Source organism: Mobula hypostoma, chromosome 11 (genome assembly GCF_963921235.1).
Source record: "Mobula hypostoma chromosome 11, sMobHyp1.1, whole genome shotgun sequence".
In the NCBI taxonomy this organism is placed as follows: Eukaryota; Metazoa; Chordata; class Chondrichthyes; order Myliobatiformes; family Myliobatidae; genus Mobula; species Mobula hypostoma.
Genome location: NC_086107.1, coordinates 47,311,764 through 47,331,192, shown reverse-complemented (window position 1 = coordinate 47,331,192; position 19,429 = coordinate 47,311,764). Strand labels below are relative to the sequence as shown.

The 19,429-nt window shown below is 38.1% G+C and overlaps 1 protein-coding gene across 3 annotated transcripts in view; it reads left to right on the top strand.

The window, feature by feature from the left end:
* The window catches only part of ush1c (Usher syndrome 1C), a 184,186-nt gene that overhangs the window by 24,438 nt on the left and 140,319 nt on the right, over positions 1 to 19,429 (top strand). For all 3 annotated transcript variants that reach the window (XM_063061999.1, XM_063061998.1, XM_063061997.1), the window contains exons 3-4: positions 4,494 to 4,637; positions 14,570 to 14,708. In XM_063061999.1, the coding sequence (XP_062918069.1) occupies positions 4,494 to 4,637; positions 14,570 to 14,708 (283 nt within the window). The remainder of the gene's footprint in view (positions 1 to 4,493; positions 4,638 to 14,569; positions 14,709 to 19,429) is intronic.

Below are 19,429 nucleotides of genomic sequence, written 5' to 3'. Positions count from 1 at the left end.
AATTGATTGTTCGTAGCTTGAGCTCATCATGTAAGTAATGATCATGCAGACCTCATGCTGGTGCATCACTTGAGAGAATCAATGCTCTTTTGGGTTCATAACGAACAAGAAAGGTGCATCTGCTGAGGTGAATCCAATTTCCTATTAGCTTCTCTTCATCTTGTTCCAGGGCTTGTCTTTCCATATTTACTTACAATGGGGTCAAGAAGATGGTAACATCTGGTAAATATTGAGTATAGATTCTGACCATCTCAGAGAAAGATGTATCTTCGATTGGTTATGTGGAAAATGTTATTCCTGCTACCTTTGCATGCAAGTTGCCTGTGTGATATGCTGGACCTTAAGTAGATGTGCTCTGTGTATTGTCAGTGAAGATATAGGTTCTGTGCCCAACAGAACTCATTCAACACATCCACATATTTTATCAGTCAAGAAAACTCACCGATGCCTCTACTTTCTGAGGAGGCTGAGCTGTGCACACCAATACTCAGACCTCCTACAGATGCGCAATTGTGAGCATCCTGACATTCCGTATTACTGTGTGGTACCAGGACAGGAGACTTCATTAATGGGTAGGTACATCACTGGCCACCAGTCTACCCACGATCGAGGACATGTATACAGAAAGGTGCAGGAAAAAGGCCAGCAATATCATGAAGGATCGCACCCTCTCTGCTCAAGGACTGTTTGTTCCACTCCCAGTAGGGAAGAGGCTACACAGCATCCATGCCGGGACCTCTAGACTCAAAAACACTTACTTCCCCAAAGTTGTTAGGCCGCTCAACACCTCCACCCACTAAGCCATCCCATCACCCCCACCACCACCGCTACATACACATCACCTTGTGTTACTTTGCATGCATACAATCAGTCTATGTGTATAACAGTTAATTGTACATTGTGTTTTAGAGGATTGCTTTTATATTCAAATTTATTGTTTTTTATTGCATTCTTTATGCTCATTGTGCTTTTTTATGTTGTATCAGATCCAGGGTAACAACCATTTTCTTCTCCTTTACACTTGTGTACTGAAGAATGGCAATAAACCTCCTCTTGAATGTTGAATTACTTATTCAACCACTTAACGTGCTGAGCTCAAGCTGCAGATTCATGCCCATTACAGCCGAAGGACTCATATCCATTTTTTAATATCTAACAGGGCCACTTTGTATGCACTGTTTAGTACAGTCATCAGTTACTTTATGCAGAAATCCCACAACTTTTATTATTACTCCTGTAGGTTTACAATGACCTGAAACATCAGCAGAACCATTGAGTCCCTCCAGCAGATTGTTGTTCCAGATTCCAACATCTGCAGTCCCTTGTGTCTCTAAATGTAAAATGAGATGTAACTACGGGTCAATAACACCACCTTGCTGAATTTCTGCCCATATGTGTCATTCACATTTCTGACTGAATCACAGTCAAGTCAATGCTTTTAGTTATTTTGACACAGGTTACGAAATTAGATGGCTTTAAGGTCATTATTGTCTTTTGTTTGACTGAAACCTGTTGTGAAATGGCACCTGTTACATGCACTCTTTGGTCTAACATGGCCAATTGCTTAGTAATAGTTTTCTACCTGTTCCACTTTCATGCAACCTAGTTCCTTACCAAAAGTGTCCCTTACAATCACCTGACAATATCAAGTAATAGCATTGCAGTATTTGAACTCCTACTACTTCCCATAACCCTATAATGACAGAAACTCTTGAGAATTCTAATATATCATCACTATTTCATCTCCTGCTTCAGTGAAAGTGAACACAGGTGTACTTAAACACTCCACCTGAGTGAACTTAATAATTTAATCCTCAACATATTGTCTGGGAACTTTCCAAAGTTGCAACATCCCATGACATCTTGCAAGCTCACAATGTAATTACTGAATGGCTCCTTTGGAATCCAAATATTTGTACCAAGTTTGTAGTTTTGAAATATTTCATATGACCATGGATCAAAATCTATCTTTCATATCTAATCAGACACAACTGTACTGTATAGTGCCAATAGATTCCTCAGTGTCAAGTCAAGCAATCAAGTCAACTTTCCCTAATGCTATGACTTTCTTTCGATTGTGGGTTCTTCACACGTAACCTCTACACTGTTACTTGTGTTAAAGAGTTTATCCAATCATTGAAGGTAAACATTAAATGCCTCTTGCACTCAGTAAAATTTATAAGGTTTTCCAGTATATAACCAAATTGTCACATCGCTACTATCTCATTTTGAGCTCTGTTTCCATATGTTAGTTTTTAGTTCAATTTTGGCAGATTTATCCTGCCTTTTGGCTGTACTTTGTCTAAGTTGTAGATTTGCCAGACTTGTATAGCAATTCAGACTTTAATAGAACTTTTGGCATCCATCATAATCATCATTGTAACATCTTTGGACTTTTTTCTACAGTGGAGTATAATTCACTTCAACATGGAATGTCAATTGTGGGTATTTATGTTGCTATATTTAATTCTCTCTGACAGATGGCAGTATGTGAGACTAGGCAAGCACATCTCTACATCCTGCTCACTGAGCTGTGATGCACAGGGGTGTGATTCTTCCCTCACCTTCTCTGTATAAATGACTGAATCTATAGTTAAACTGATAAAGTTTAAAAGATGATGCCACTATCACTGGACTAATCACCAGAGGTGATGAACCTAAGCGCCACCAGAAAGTAAGCAAGTTAATGACCCGGTGTAATCACAACTTGCAGCTGAATGTCTTCAAAACTGTGGAGATGTATAGCAACGTCAGGAGAAATGTGCCTCCTCTCCACACACTCACCATCAAAAACTCTACAGTCAGCAGCATTTCAATATTCAGGTTCCTGGGCATCATTATTGTGTATGCCCTCACGTGGGAGGACCATATCTGCTTTGATAACAAAAAGGCTCAGCAGAGGATATATTTCTTGTGGCAGCTGGTAAAATTCCATCTTCCTCAGATTGTAGATGCAGTTCTACAGTGCCATCATAGAGAGCATCCTTGCATCAACTTTTACTGTCTGGTTTGGTGCAGCATCTTCTCACAATAGATGAAAACTGCTGCGAACTGTCAAGTCTGCAGAAAAGGTCATTAGCTGCGGTCTACCATCACTGCAGGACTTGTATTTGTCCAGGACAAAGAAGTGAGCAAGAAAAATCATTGCAGACACTGCTCGCATTACAAACTGCCTTTTCCAAAATCTCCCTTCTGGAAGGCGCTATAGGGGAATTAAAATAAAACCTTCATGCCATTTTAAAAGTTTCTTTCCCCAGGCAATTAAACTGATCAACTGTTCTAGTTAGCCCACTGCCCAACCCCCTCTGTCCATTTCCCCCTTATCATTACACTACACTGCAGCATTATAAAAAGTGGTCTAATATATTTATACACATTTTATACCATATCCCTACTTTAACTTCCAATTCTTTATTCCTTGTAATCACTGAATGTTGTTTTTTGTATGTCGTGCCCTGACCAATACACCACAGCAAATTCCTAGAACACGTGCGTGTAAATGGTGCATGAAGTTGATTCTTGATCCTTAACCATGTGAACCAGGTTCTTACATTAATATACACATCCTCTAATGTTACCCACTTACTATGTGGAGGAATTCAGGCCACACTTGCTGAAAGCTAAGATTGTTAGATATGTGGTGAACTGGGTTTTAAATGCTCTACTTTACAATGGCACAAGAGTTGGAGCTCTTTGCTTTCCTGTAAACTTCTTCAAGCTGAGCTCGATTCATTTAATTAGAGAAACAAATCTGAATCCTACATCATTTTCGACACTACATTTTATGTAGGATAACTTTAATTTGAGTGTCCAGTTCATTTTGGTCCAAAACTGTTCAGATTTGTGAATGCAAATTTAGAGTTTGGGGTTCTGAATTAGCATAAAAGTTTGGAACATTTCCTTACCCCTTTCTGTACATTTACATGCCATAGACACATCTGTAGACTTTCATTATAGTGAAAGGTTTTTCACTTGAAGCTGTGGGTTTGAGCTTCTCAACAGTTCTTGCCAAACATGTTCATTATACAAATCAAATGTAGAAAAATATTAATTTGACAATATCTGATATAGACTGTGCTACAATTGTAGAAACCTGTCCCCTTTCTTTCATTTTTATTTTGTGGTGTAGAAATGTAGAATACCAGGAAGGGCAGTATAACAATTAGGAATGCTCTTATTTAAATGTCAAATGCGGATGCAACTTGTAACTAACTTGAAAGCAATTTTAATGATCTGTGAAAATGCTGTTTACGCCTGCTTTATCAGTGGTGTGTCTTGAGGCAGGCAAGTGGGTTTTGAAGCATCCATTGGTTCAGTGAGGTAATACTCCATTGTCCTAACTTAATTATTGTGCCTCTTGGTTCAATAATTTGAAAATGTTCAACATTTGAAGAAGCTGAAGTGAATCTGATTTAAACGGATAGACTAAGTGGTGGAAATGAAAGGAAACTGTGCTGGTGTATGCATAATTATGTTTTATTTCTTTCTCTCAGATCAATGGATCTCCCTGTTCTTGTGGGTGACCTAAAACTGGTGATAAATGAGCCAAGTCGTCTGCCAATGTTTGAAGCTATTCGGCCACTTATTCCTCTGAAACACCAAGTAGAATATGACAGTCTGATGCCAAAACGATCTCGGTAAGGAATTGATTTTAAGAAGAAAGCCCAGGACACAGTTAATTGAAAAAATATAGTAATATACCTCCTGATGTGTTATTCAGTTTGCCAGAAAGTCCACAGATTTTCATGTTTGCAGATAAATAAGTTTATGAATTTTTGATTGGGTCATTACATTATATTTATTCCTCCAATTTGGGTTATAGGGGACTTGACCAAGAATGTAAAACTCTTTTTATGCACTTTCCAACGGCAAGGTGTAAGTTGAGGTTTTAATTAGAATACCTAGTATTCCCTCTTGTCATGGCAAATAGTTTAAGTGGCAGCATCCTGTTCACTTAGACTCAGAGCATTCTCAAGCTTTAGCAATAATCTATGCTGATGTAATGATATCAGCGCTGAAATTGGTCAAGGCTTCCCTGGGTGAATAAATTTGAATTCCTGCTCTGATCATGATTTGCAAGTGGTAGGACTGTATGCTCATTCTGAATGGTTTAAATCTACCTTCCCAAAAAAAATGCCAGAAATACTCAACAGGTCAGGCAGCATCTGTGGAAAGAGAAGTAATGTTCACACTTCATCAGCTGTACGAGTGTGATACCCACCTGAGAGCACGAGCTTGTAAAATTACAATGAGAACACAATAAGTTCTCTGGTAAACATGGGTGATTAATTTCATTCTACTAAATCACCAAACACTCACTCGTATAAAAAAAATAGGTCCTTGATAGTATTAAATGAGCATCTTTAAAATAGTTTTAAAAATATTGGTGTTCCAGCAAAGGCTACAATTGTCATTCATATGCTAGACAAAATATGTTCACTCAGGATCACGCAATCAAAGTCTTGCAATCAAAAGGTTTTATGAACTGAAACAAAGTTGAATTGTTGAATAATTTGTATTTTCTTGCATTATGAATTGATTGAAAGGACAGCACGAGACATGGAATTTAAAATTGTTTTAATTATGCAACAGATGCTTGCACACTTCATGGGTTTACATTTCCATTTGAGCTTTGAAATAGCAACGTACCATTTATGAAAGAGGAAATTAACTAAAGCAATAACTTCTTGCTTAGAAGTTCCTTTTGTTGGATTAAAATTCCTGCAACTCTTGATTATAATTTGATTCCAGATAGGGAAGGCCTTTAATAATGGAGCAAGAAATAAAATGAATAATCATACCTCTATATTGGCATACTAACAGAAAAGTATCTGAGAGACAGTATTATCAATCATTTGAGAAAGGTGTGGATTGATCAAAATTAGTTAACAAAGACTTGTAAAAGGAACATGTTATTTTCTTTTTCAATCTTTTTATTAAGTTTCAAGATTAATAAACCTAACAATAATAGTAATGATGGCGGCACGGGAGGTCGTTCCTGCCTGTGGCCATCGAACGTGCAGCTCCTACCCAAGATCCACAAACCGGCCTGTCCTGGCCGACCTATTGTCTCAGCTTGCTCCTGCCCCACCGAACTCGTTTCTGCATACCTCGACACTGTTTTATCACCCCTTGTTCAATCCCTTCCGACCTATGTTCGTGATACTTCTCACGCTCTTAAACTTTTCGATGATTTTAAGTTCCCTGGCCCCCACCGCTTTATTTTCACCATGGATGTCCAGTCCTTATATATTTCCATCCCCCATCAGGAAGGTCTCAAAGCTCTACGCTTCTTTTTGGATTCCAGACCTAATCAGTTCCCCTCTACCACCACTCTGCTCCGTCTAGCGGAATTAGTCCTTACTCTTAATAATTTCTCCTTTGGCTCCTCCCACTTCCTCCAAACTAAAGGTGTAGCTATGGGCACCCGTATGGGTCCTAGCTATGCCTGCCTTTTTGTTGGGTTTGTGGAACAATCTATGTTCCGTGCCTATTCTGGTATCTGTCCCCCACTTTTCCTTCGCTACATCGACGACTGCATTGGCGCTGCTTCCTGCACGCATGCAGAACTCGTTGACTTTATTAACTTTGCCTCCAACTTTCACCCTGCCCTCAAGTTTACCTGGTCCATTTCCGACACCTCCCTCCCCTTTCTAGATCTTTCTGTCTCTGTCTCTGGAGACAGCTTATCCACTGATGTCTACTATAAGCCTACTGACTCTCACAGCTATCTGGACTATTCCTCTTCTCACCCTGTCTCTTGCAAAAACGCCATCCCCTTCTCGCAATTCCTCCGTCTCCGCCGCATCTGCTCTCAGGATGAGGCTTTTCATTCTAGGACGAGGGAGATGTCTTCCTTTTTTAAAGAAAGGGGCTTCCCTTCCTCCACTATCAACTCTGCTCTTAAACGCATCTCCCCCATTGCACGTACATCTGCTCTCACTCCATCCTCCCACCACCCCACTAGGAATAGGGTTCCCCTGGTCCTCACCTACCACCCCACTAGCCTCCGGGTCCAACATATTATTCTCCGTAACTTCCGCGACCTCCAACGGGATCCCACCACTAAGCACATCTTTCCCTCCCCCCTTCTCTCTGCATTCCGCAGGTTCGCTCCCTACACAACTCCCTTGTCCATTCGTACCCCCCATCCCTCCCAACTGATCTCCCTCCTGGCACTTATCCGTGTAAGCGGAACAAGTGCTACACATGCCCTTACACTTCCTCCCTTACCACCATTCAGGGCCCCAAACAGTCCTTCCAGGTGAGGCATCACTTCACCTGTGAGTCGACTGGGGTGATATACTGCGTCCGGTGCTCCCGATGTGGCCTTTTATATATTGGCGAGACCCGATGCAGACTGGGAGACCGCTTTGCTGAACATCTACGCTCTGTCCGCCAGAGAAAGCAGGATCTCCCAGTAGCCACACATTTTAATTCCACATCCCATTCCCATTCTGACATGTCTATCCACGGCCTCGTCTACTGTAAAGATGAAGCCACACTCAGGTTGGAGGAACAACACCTTATATTCCGCCTGGTTAGCCTCCAACCTGATGGCATGAACATCGACTTCTCTAACTTCTGCTAAGGCCCCACCTCCCCCTCGTACCCCATCTGTTACTTATTTTCATGCACACATTCTTTCTCTCACTCTCCTTTTTCTCCCTCTGTCCCTCTGAATATACCTCTTGCCCATCCTCTGGGTCACCCCCCCCCCCCGTCTTTCTTCCCGGACCTCCTGTCCCATGATCCTCTCGTATCCCCTTTTGCCTATCACCTGTCCAGCTCTTGGCTCTATCCCTCTCCCTCCTGTCTTCTCCTATCATTTTGGATCTCCCCCTCCCCCTCCAACTTTCAAATCCCTTACTCACTCTTCCTTCAGTTAGTCCTGACGAAGGATCTCGGCCTGAAACGTCGACTGCACCTCTTCCTACAGATGCTGCTTGGCCTGCTGCGTTCACCAGCAACTTTGATGTATGTTGCTTGAATTTCCAGCATCTGCAGAATTCCTGTTGTTTAGAGTCTATCACTGGTAGTCCAAAAATTGCAGTAGTAGGATGATGTTGAAAATCAATATGCAGAACTACTGAAATACTATCAAAAATATCTTTCCAATATTTTTGTAGAAGAGGACTAGGCCAGAACATATGTGTCAAGGAAGCTACCTCAGAATTCCATCTATCACAAACAGGATTTATGTGGCAATAAAAATGAGCTAACTTTTCCTTGGACATATGAGCCCTATGAATCACCTTGAATTGTATCAAGGTGTGTCTGGCACATATTGAGGAAGTATTGAGTAATTGAAGAATTTTTTCCCATTTCTCTGTAGATAAAGATATTTGAAGTTCTCTTTCCCACTCATTCTTAATTTTATAATGTGTACCTAGACATATTTTCATAATCAGATCATAAATAATTGCTATTAAACTCTTCTGATAGGGGTTTAAACCTAAAATATTTTCTGTAACTTCAATTTGATGTGATATCGGAATGGTTGATAAAGTAGCGTTCAAAAAGTTTCTAATCTGTAAATATCTGAAAAAGTGTGATCTAAGCAAATTTTATTTATTAGACAACTGTTCAAAAGGCATAAAACAATCATCCATGAATAAATCATGAAAACAAGTTATTGCCTTTGTTTTCCATAGAAGAAAAGCTTGATCAATTCTAGATAGTTGAAAAACAAATTAGGCATACTAGAATTTGACAGGATAAATGTGTACAATCCAAAAAATTTACGAAATTGAAACCATATTCGTATTGTATATTTAATTATTGGATTTATCATTTGTTTATTCAATTTAGTAAGTACAAAGGGAAGCGCAGCTCCTAGAATAGAAGCCAGCGAAAAACCCTGTACAGACCCCCGCTCGAGGTCCATCCATCGTGGACATTGAGCTTCATACAATTCTTGTGTCCAAAACGTTAAATATTGGATGTTAATTGCCCAGTCGTAAAATTTAAGATTTGGCAAAGCCAAACCGCCTTTTTTTGATTTCTGTAAATATTTCTTACTTAACCTGGGATTTCTATTCTGCCATATATATGAAGAAATTTTAGAATCACTAATATCAAAAAAAGATTGAGGGATAAAATTGATACTGCCTGAAATAGATACAGAAATTTAGGTAAAATAATCATCTTAATAGTATTAATTTGACTAACCAAAGATAAAGACAATGGGGACCATTTAGTAAACAGTTGTTTAACATGAGCAATTAAGGGTAAAAAAAATAACTTTAAATAGATCCTAAAACAACAGGAATTCTGCAGATGCTGGAAATTCAAGCAACACACATCAAAGTTGCTGGTGAACGCAGCAGGCCAAGCAGCATCTATAGGAAGAGGCGCAGTCGACGTTTCAGGCCGAGACCCTTCGTCAGGACTAACTGAAGGAAGAGTGAGTAAGGGATAAATAGATCCTTATGCTTCTTAGTAATTTTAACACCCAAATAAGTAAAATAATCAGTAACTAATCTAAATGGTGATTGTCTATAAATTGGAACTTGCATATTTAATGGGGAAAGCACACTCTTATCAAGGTTCAGTTTATAACCAGAAAAACGACTAAACTGATCAAATCGTGTTGTTACTGCAGGAATGGATTTCTCTGGGTTAGAGATGTATAATAACAGATTATCTGCATATAGTGATACTTTATTCGTCCCATTCCCACGAATAATGGCAAATATATTAGGTGAATCACGAATAGCAATTGCCAAGGGCTCCAGGGCAATATCAAAAAGTAAAGCACTTAAAGGACAGCCCTGTCTCATACCTCGAAAAAGCCTAAAAAACGGGAATCTCTGATTATTGGTAAATACAGCAGCCAGAGGTGTGCAATATATCAATTGAATCCAGGATATAAATTTTGAGCTGAAATTCAATTACTCAAGTATATCAAATAAATATTCCTATTCAAGTCTGTCAAATGCCTTCTCGGCATCAAGTGAAATAACACATTCTGGAGTCTTAACTGAAGTAGTGTATACAATGTTCATTAGCCTCCTAACATTGAAATGTGAGTAACGATTTTTAATAAATCCTGTCTGATCTTCGGAGACAATATGTGGTAGTACCTTCTCTATTCTAATTGCTAATATTTTGGAAAAGATTTTAGAATCCACATTCAACAAAGATATAGGTCTATATGATGCACATTCAGTGGGATCTTTATCTTCTTTAGGAATTCATGAGATGGATGCTTCATAAAAGGATTGTGGTAATTTACCTACAGATAAGGCATCTTTAAAAATTCTACATAACCAGGGAGAAAGTACATCTGAAAAAGATATGTAAAATTCAACTGTATACCCATCCAGGCCAGGTGCTTTACCAGAATTCATCAAAAAAATTGTTTTATTTCCTCTTCAGTAATGGGTGCATCTAATGTTAAACGTTCATCAGCTGGTAATTTCAGAATATTTAGTTTCTTTAAAAATTCATGCATTATTGTAGGATCATCAGGAAATTCTGATCGTTATAAATTGGTATAAAATTCTTGAAAAGATTTCTTTAATCTTATCAGCCAATGTACGTATTTCACTATTAATACATTTTTTCACTCCAGCAGAGTATGAAATAATTTGCCCACGAATATATACTTTAATGGTATCCCATAATATCCCACTGGAAATTTCTTCCGTTGAGTTAGATGAAAAGAAAAATGCAATCTGTTCTTTAATAAAATTATCAAAATTTAAATTCTGAAGCAAAATAGAATTGAACCACTGAAAATAGCATCCCTAAATTTAGTTGATAATTTCAAAGGCGCATGGTCGGAAATGGTGATTTTATCGTACTCACAGGTAGTGACAAATGAAACTAATTGAGAATCAATAGAAAGGTAATCGATTCTAGAGTAATTATGATATACATGAGAAAAGAAAGAGAACTCTATCATTAAGACATAAAAAAACTTCCAGGTGTCTAAAATTCCCCAGTGAACTAAAAAGGAATTAATTAAAATAGCAGATTTGTTTGGAAGTGCCTGATAGGGTGCAGGGATATCCATCATAGGATTCAAACAACAATTAAAATCACCGCCCATTATTAACATATATTCATTTAAATTGGGAAGAGATACAAATAAATGGTTAAAGAATTCAGGATAATCAATATTTGGTGCATAAACATTAACCAAAACTACTTTTTGGTTATAAAGTAGACCAGTAATTAATAGAATTCTACAATATGGGTCTGAGATTATATCATAATGAACAAGCGTGATCGAAGAATCTATAAAAACGGAAACACCTCTCACTTTGGTCGATGAGTTTGAATGAAACTGTTATTTTTTCCAAAACCTAAAAAAAAGCTGATTATCCTCCTTCCTCACATGAGTCTCCTGTGCAAAAATAATCTGAGCATTCAATCTATGAAAAACTTTTAAAATCTTCTTCCGTTTAATTGGATGACTCAAACCATTTGTGTTCCATGAAGCAAAGTTAATAATATTATCCATTTTCCTTAAATAAACCATATGGTAAGTAAAGGGTTAACCAAATTGCACAGGAAACTCACGAATCAGGAAGAGGAACCAAAGTTTACAGAGGAACCGGAAGTTACAACAATAGAGACATTTTTGTAGTTTCAAGTCAGCCCAAGTGAAAAATACTAAAGTAAAAGCAACCTCCTACCCCTCCCGCAAATCCCATTATAGGCAGCCAGCAAACTAACTAAGAACCACCCAATCCCCATCTCTCTTGACAGCAAATCTCCAATTCTAAAAAAATAAAATAAAAACCGCCCATGTCTAAACATTGCAAAAGGAATGCCAAACACATGAAAAAAAAACAACCCTTTACAGACCATTTTAAAAGACCTGGTCTTAAGAAATAAAACAGCGTACAATCTTAATAATATTTCAAGAAAAATCAAATAATCACCAAGTCAGAGTCTTAATAATTTTCTAAAATAGACATTTAAAAATAAAAGAAAAATAAAATAATCAAGGAAAAGAAAAAGGATATTAACATAGACCAGACATAAGCGAAAACAAAGTACCAGAGGACTTAGCCCAAGGCCAAAGCTCTACGAATGTAAAATGTCCGAATCTATAAGCTGGTTATTAACTAATAAACCACGTATATAGAAACTTAAAGGAACAGTAAATTAATTAAACATCCGAGCTCAAGGAATGTTCTTCGAGAAATTGTTGTGCGTCGTCCACAGATTTAAACCATTTAAATGAATTATCAAGTAAAACAGCTCTTAAGCGGGCGGGGTATAACAGCGCTGGTTGAAAATTCCTTTGATATAGTTCCGACATCACTGATTTAAAACGCGATCTTTCTTGGAATACCTCAGGGCAATAATCTTCAACCAAACGAAACTTAAGATTTTGATAAACAATAATTCCTTTCCGACGACCAAATCGAATTAAGTGCTCCTTAGTACTGACATAGTGAAACCGGAGAATTACAGGGCGCGGATGTAACTCTTTTGAGGTTTTCAGTTTTAGCAATCAAGTACCGGAGGAGAAGAGAAGACCTCCGAGCCAAAGACTTCCATTAACAACTGAAAAAAATTTAGTAAGGTCCCCGCTCTCAACGTCTTCACTCAGTCCTATTATTTGCAAATTCTGTCTGCAACTATGACTCTCCAAATCAATAATCTTGGTTTTATAGTGCTCCAATGTATGAGTAGTCGAATATAATTTCTTTTCCAAAGAGTTCATTCTGGAATCCCTCTGTTTTCCCACTTCAGTAAGCTCTGAGATTTGCCGTTGCTGTTTCTCGCTCTCTTTTCCAAGTGCTTTCAATTTACTTTGATTCTCCTTCAACATTGCTTCCAATGTAACGAATCTCTTGTTGAGTTTTTCATCCAATAAATTCGAGATAGCTTGCAAAGTAAGTTCAGGCTGTTTAGGTTGTTCGAAAGTACCTTCCTTCTTCCCGTTTCCATTATCAGTTTCTTTGCCTTCGGCGAATGCTTTTCTCAGTCTGGTAGACACTTCCGTCGATTATAGTTCAAAATTCAAACATATGAAGGTGTTAAAGACACTTTGATATATATAATAGAAGGGTGATAAGAAAATTGAAAAATGTCCGGAGCCAAGCCAAAAATGACCTACTTCATCTAGCACCACCAAGAGAGTCCCGGAACGTGTTATTTTCAGGAGACCAGGAGACAGGGACATGATCATCTGATAATTGTAAACCATTTGATGTCATGGATTTTATTAAGTTTCTTGTCAAGCCACATGGTAGAACATTTAGTCAAGTAAAATCTAGTTTGATCCACCAAGAAATGGTAAGTTAAATTGAGAACTGGTTCAGCTGGAGAAGCAAAACGTAACGTTCAAAGTGCGTTTTTAAACTGCAGATAAAGGAAATACAAAATAAAATCAGAAAATCGTGGAAACATTCAACAGGTCAGTAACATCCGAGGATAGAAAAAAAGTTATCACTTCAAACTTTATTTTTACAAAGGCCCAGTACTAATGAAAGGTCTAGGAGCTGAAATGCTATCTCTTAATTTGCTTTTCCACAGATGCTGCCTGGCTCTCTGAGTCTTTCCAACATTTTCTGTTTTAACAAAGATCAGCTTTCTTCTGTAGGTAGAATCACAGCTACATACACATATATGGATGTCATTGTTTGTGGAGGTGAACATTACAGGAAATAGAAAGCTTGAGGTGGTAAATATACAAAAATCTGCAGCTCACCACTGCATATAAAATAACATGGATAATATCTGCTCAAGATGAAATTCAACTTCACCTTGAATTGTGTCTTTATGGATATGCAGGTTTGCTTATATGTTTGGTGTGTTTGCCTGCACTAACCTGATGATGCAGCTCGAAGTGTGAATCCAAAAATTGTCAAGAATTAAAAGATTTTCACACCATGGTGCTGAATAGGTTGTACATCACCACTAGCAAAGAAGTCTTTATGCATGATGCCATGCGTCTGGGAAAAGTCACAAGTTGCTCATAATGAGGCAATATGCTATGTCTGCTGTTATTCAATCACGTGTGCTAAATAGATAGATAACTTTGAAAGTATTCAGGCATAGAAAGTTTTTAACCAATGTAGATTCTTGGTTTTGCTGAAGAGTTCATTCAAACAGATCATACTAAGTTTAGCAGAGATTGTCATTGGAGTCCTGAAGCTGTGATTATACTTTCTGGATCATTCAAGCAGTACTGAGAAATTTTTCACATTTAATGTGTGTTCATTGGGAATACATTGTAATGGTGCCTCTTAACCATCGAAAACCTTGCAGAAGGCGCCTGCGGGAAATTTATGCTCTAACAAAGGCAAGACAGATTTACTGAGGACTGCCTCAAAGTATTAAATCTATAGCCATTGCAAAACTTGGCTTTGTGATTGACAGAGATACCAGGATTGGTGATGGTAAAAAAAGTGGAAAGAGGCAATGCCTAGAGAAGTGTGAGCATTGCATTTGAAGAAGGCAAACAGCAAGAGAATGAATAATAATTGGAATTCTGACTAAGTATAGGGGAACTGAAATGCTTTGAAGGTTGGAGTTGTTTTTATTGGAAATTGCCTTTCAAAATATACCATAATAATTGAACGCCTTGTTTTAACCCCTAAAGGAAACTAAAGGAGGTGCGTTTAGATAGAACACATCCTGAAGGACTAGGCTTAAGTGTGCGAGGTGGATTGGAGTTTAATTGCGGGCTGTTTATCTCCCAGTTGGTGAAAGGAGGACAAGCAGACAACGTAGGCTTGCAGGTAAGGACTACTGCCATAAATAAGGGGAAAAGGGGGGTAATTTTGGCTGGTGTGAAAATGTGCACTTAAATGGCTGCAGTGCTTATAAGATGGTTTTTCACTTGGTGCACACTTTTGGTCTTAATATTTTATTGCCATAATTTGACTGTGATTTCTGCTGAAATGTTGATTAGAGACATTTCACAGTATATTGGTCTCTGTTCACCTGTTTTCATTCAAGTACAGAGTAGTCTGGTTGGTACACAGCAACATGGTTTAGAGGGTTATTGAAGATGACGCACAAGTTTTTGGTTGCAAGTCGAGGAGGCACTGAGGCTAGCTATTTAAATGTTATGAATACAGCTGATGAGATCCGAAGAAAACCGGCAATTTTGAACACACAAAACTGCCATTATAGCCATGCATTGGTGTCAGAAGGACTCAGGGGACCTCATTCTCAAATTTACAAGCCTACCTAGTATTGCTGGCATTGGACTTCCCTTTCTGGCACACAAACACATTCAACAACACCCTCAACTATGGACAGCGCCAGTCCGGAGGCCATGATTCAGATCTTGCACCCTGGACCCACTCTCTCATCAGTTTGGACTCCTTACCTGTGGTCATGACATACTCTGTGTAATCCACACCTATCTGGGAACAAGATGTGATAGAATGTAGGACAGTACAGCACAGCATCAGGCCCTTTGACCCATAATGTACTAAACTAAATTAGTAATCAAATTTCCAACTAAAATAATCCCGTCTGCTTATGCAATTCCCATCTCCATCCATTTTCTGCACATTCATTGCTTATCTCAGCCTGACACCCACTCATAATTATCATCATCACCACCACCTCAGTCAGCGCATTCCGAGCATAATTTCAGGCCAATTTTCTGGAGGGAATTTTGTTATGTTTTCAAAGAAAAAAGGGGAAAAAGAAACTGACCTATGAGTTTTTGACGAAAGCAACCCCACCCCAACTTTACCCTTTGCTCCCCAGCACCACCCCATACTCAGCTTCCTATCTTTACTAAGTTTCTCCAGTTTTTAAACACCTAATAGTTTCTGTGAATCTCTATTGGAACCATAGTAATTTATCTGTTTAGTTTGTCAGTGCTATCACTAACAGCCCTGAAAGTTAGATATAAGATCTGAGCAATTGTATTGTTTACTTGGGAAACTAAAATTTTAATTAAAATTAAACATAAAAGCATTAAACTAAACCATTGAAACAAATATATCCCTGATTCTTTACAATAATTTTGACCTTTGGATAATTAAAAAACTTCAGACTTCTTCATATTTATACAAAGAGCTATTGTCTACACTTGATTAGTTCATTTCATTCATTAATACTACAGCTAAAATTACAAAATCAAATGTTATTGTAGGACCAGTGTTATTAGGAAAGCAGACTTCCTTTGCTGAATCACGTTCTTTTGGTTTTAAATCAGAGTATTGCCGAAACATTTCATTTCAACCCTTACTCGGTAACTGTCAACGTTCCCTCTAATACTTTTTACAGCTGCATGGACCAACTATGCTCTGAGCAGGAAACCTTTACACTGAAAAAGTATGCAGCACTTTAAATGTGTTTTTTTTTGTAGTTACTGTGATTACTTAGAATGAAAATTGAAAAATCACACACTTTTGATTTTATTTACTAATTGAAGCGTTTAATGAAATACAGTACAACAAAGAAAATCTTTCACATTTCATAAACATTTTCTTATCTGTCTTTATTACAAATCCATTGTCTATAAAAACTGCCCAGATTAATTTTGCATCCAGATGAAAGATGCATCTTAATCCTCATTAGACCATCTAAGTGTTCCACTCTGGATTTATATTTGATTAAGTCCTAAGACTAAATCGACATTCGCAGTCAGCACTAGGAGCTTGAAATGTTCCATTGATGTCAAGGATTGAAACTTCTTCAAGTTCGTTGTTTCTAAGAGTTTAGTTCAATATATCAGTGAATGTCTTAATTGGACCAGTCTTAACTTTCACAGAAATGGCAAATTTGAAATCACAGTATTGCTGCAATAATTGAAAATTAATTTATCCACTTTTGTCGTAGTTTGTAATAGTAGCTAAGTATTTTCTTGTTCGTGTTCAGCAAGCTAGCGCTTTATTAACGATGAGTTACTGACTCCTATTCTGCATTTATCATAACAATTTGTAACAGTGTTGTTCTTTTGATTGTAAATTAACAAAATCAATGCCGACACAGAGTATATGTAATGATTGCCATCATACAGTGTTATTTATGACTGCATCCTCCAAATTTTCACTTCCATTGTAACATTCAAGATGATTGTCAACACCTCCAAATTCTTTGTAGTTTCTAACTTGTTGAAATAGTGAAATAGTTTCATTTTCAATCCCAGCCATTTCTTTCATTTCCAAGCCTGAATGTTTGAAACTGCAGTGAGCAAAATGGTTTTGAATGGTCTGCTGCCTATTTCTTGACAACTATCAGTGACGAAAATCACTGCTCTTTGAACAGAAGCACATGGAACTGACACTATTTTAAAAACTGCTTGCTCTAAGCACGGTATAGTGTCTAATAGCCACAAAAGTGCACACCTCTGATGTTGGTTAGAAATTGTTTTGCAACAGTCTCCTACCTCTTTAAGCATCATTGTGTCCAAAATAAATAAAGGGAATCCTAGCTATTTTCAGCATTAAATTCTATTCTCTATGAGTTGTCCCAAATAAGCAGCTGACCCAGCTTAACTGATGGCTAAATTAACTGGAATCCACAGTGTCTAAAAACTACAGCGTACTGTCAGGTCGGCAGAGGCATTCAATGGCTGTAGTCTACCATCACTGCAGGACTTGCATTTGTCCAGGACAAAGAAGTGGGCTGGAAAAATCATTTCAGACACCACCCACCCTGCAAACCGCCTTTTCCAAAAGCTCTCTTCTGGAAAGCACTATAGGGCTATTTAAACAAAATCTTCACACCATCGTTAAAAAGTTTCTTTCCCCAGGCAGTTAAACTGATCAACCATTAAAGTTAGCCCACCCCCCAACCCACTCTATCTATTCCCCCTACCATTACACTGCACTTGAAAACACTTCTTAAAATGTGGCTTCCATTGTAGATACATGCTAGTATTTATAATATAAACAGCATCATAAAAAATGGTTTAAAGTGGTTACAGTGCAGTGTTATTTATGCATTATGCACATTTTATTCTGTACTTTAACCTCTAACTTTATAACTTAATTCTTCATTCTTTATAATTGTTAAGTGTTCTTGTTTTTTGGTGCATGTCATGTCCTGACCAACGTGCCACAGCAAATTCCTAATATCTGTAAAAGTACAGTCAGTGGCCACTTTAATTGGTACACCAGTACACCTGGTTGCTAACGTAGATATCTAATCAGCCAACTTATCGCTTAACAGCATGCTGACATTTCAAGAAATTCAGATGTTGTTCAGGTCAAACATCAAAATGGGGAAGAAGTGTGATCTAAGTGGACTTTGACCATAGGATGATTATTGGAGCCAGTCTTGGTGGTTTGAGTATCTCCTTCGATTTTCATGCAGAACAGTCTCTAGAGTTTATAGAGAATGATGTGGGAAAAACAAAAACAAAATCCAATGAGTAGCTGGAAGTGTCCTATAATTAGAGAGGTCAGAGGAGAATGGCCAGTCTAGTTCAAGCTGATAGAAAGTTGACAGTAACTCAAATAACACCTTACAACAACGGTGTGCAGAAGAGCATCTCCGAATTCACAGCATGTCAAACCTTGAAGTGGGTGGGCTACAGCAGCAGAAGACAATGAACGTACCCTCTGTGGCCCCTGGACAAAGTGATGTCTCATCTCCTGTGCCTGGCCTGGAAGAGCCTAGTTCCAGTTAGAGACAATAGTGATGAAGATGTATTTTTGGGATATTATTGGCAATGGCATAAATGGCTTAAGATGATTATGCTGTAACTCTACATATGTTGGATTTCTGCTGTCTAAGTTGGAGGAATGATATGAACTGATCAGAACTAAACTCTTACTCGTTCAGAAATTTTGCTCATTAAGTTTTTCAGTGTATTGTTTGTTTTCTATCGTTTTAATCTACTGACTACACTTGAGGGTCATGTGCTATTTCAACCTTTATAGATTGTTTTACCTTTCATCATGTAGCAAATCCATTCTAATGTCATTCTATCTTAATCCGCTTTCTCATTCCTGTAGCCAAAGGAGTTGGCCAGTATTTTTTACTAAGATTATTTTGACCAGTCTACTGTAATATTTTTACTAAATTATGATGCAACTGGTAATTTGACCCTTCCTCCTTTCACAGGTCCAGCCACTGAAACTGGTGTTCAATGTGGATAAGCTGGGGGAAAGCAGATGATAATCAGGAGCATTTGGGAGTAGATTTCCTCAAATTTATAGATTCCGGCCATTGACTCTATGAATAATGCACAAGTAGTATTCAAATCAGGCTGAAACTTGCCACTCCCCAATCCCCTCCAAAAGAAAACCCACTGAGAATGCATTCCCATTTCTATCTCTCACTTTATCTCCTTTTCTGCCTATCACCTCCCCTCTGCTATTCCTCCCCCTTTTCTTTCTTCCATGGCCTTCTGTCCTCTCCTCTCAGGTTTCCCCATTCTCCAGCCCTGTATCTCTTTCACCAATCAACTTCCCAGCTCTTTACTTCACCCCTCCCAGTTTCACCTATCACCTTCTGGTTCTTCCTCCCATCCCCGCACTTTCTTACT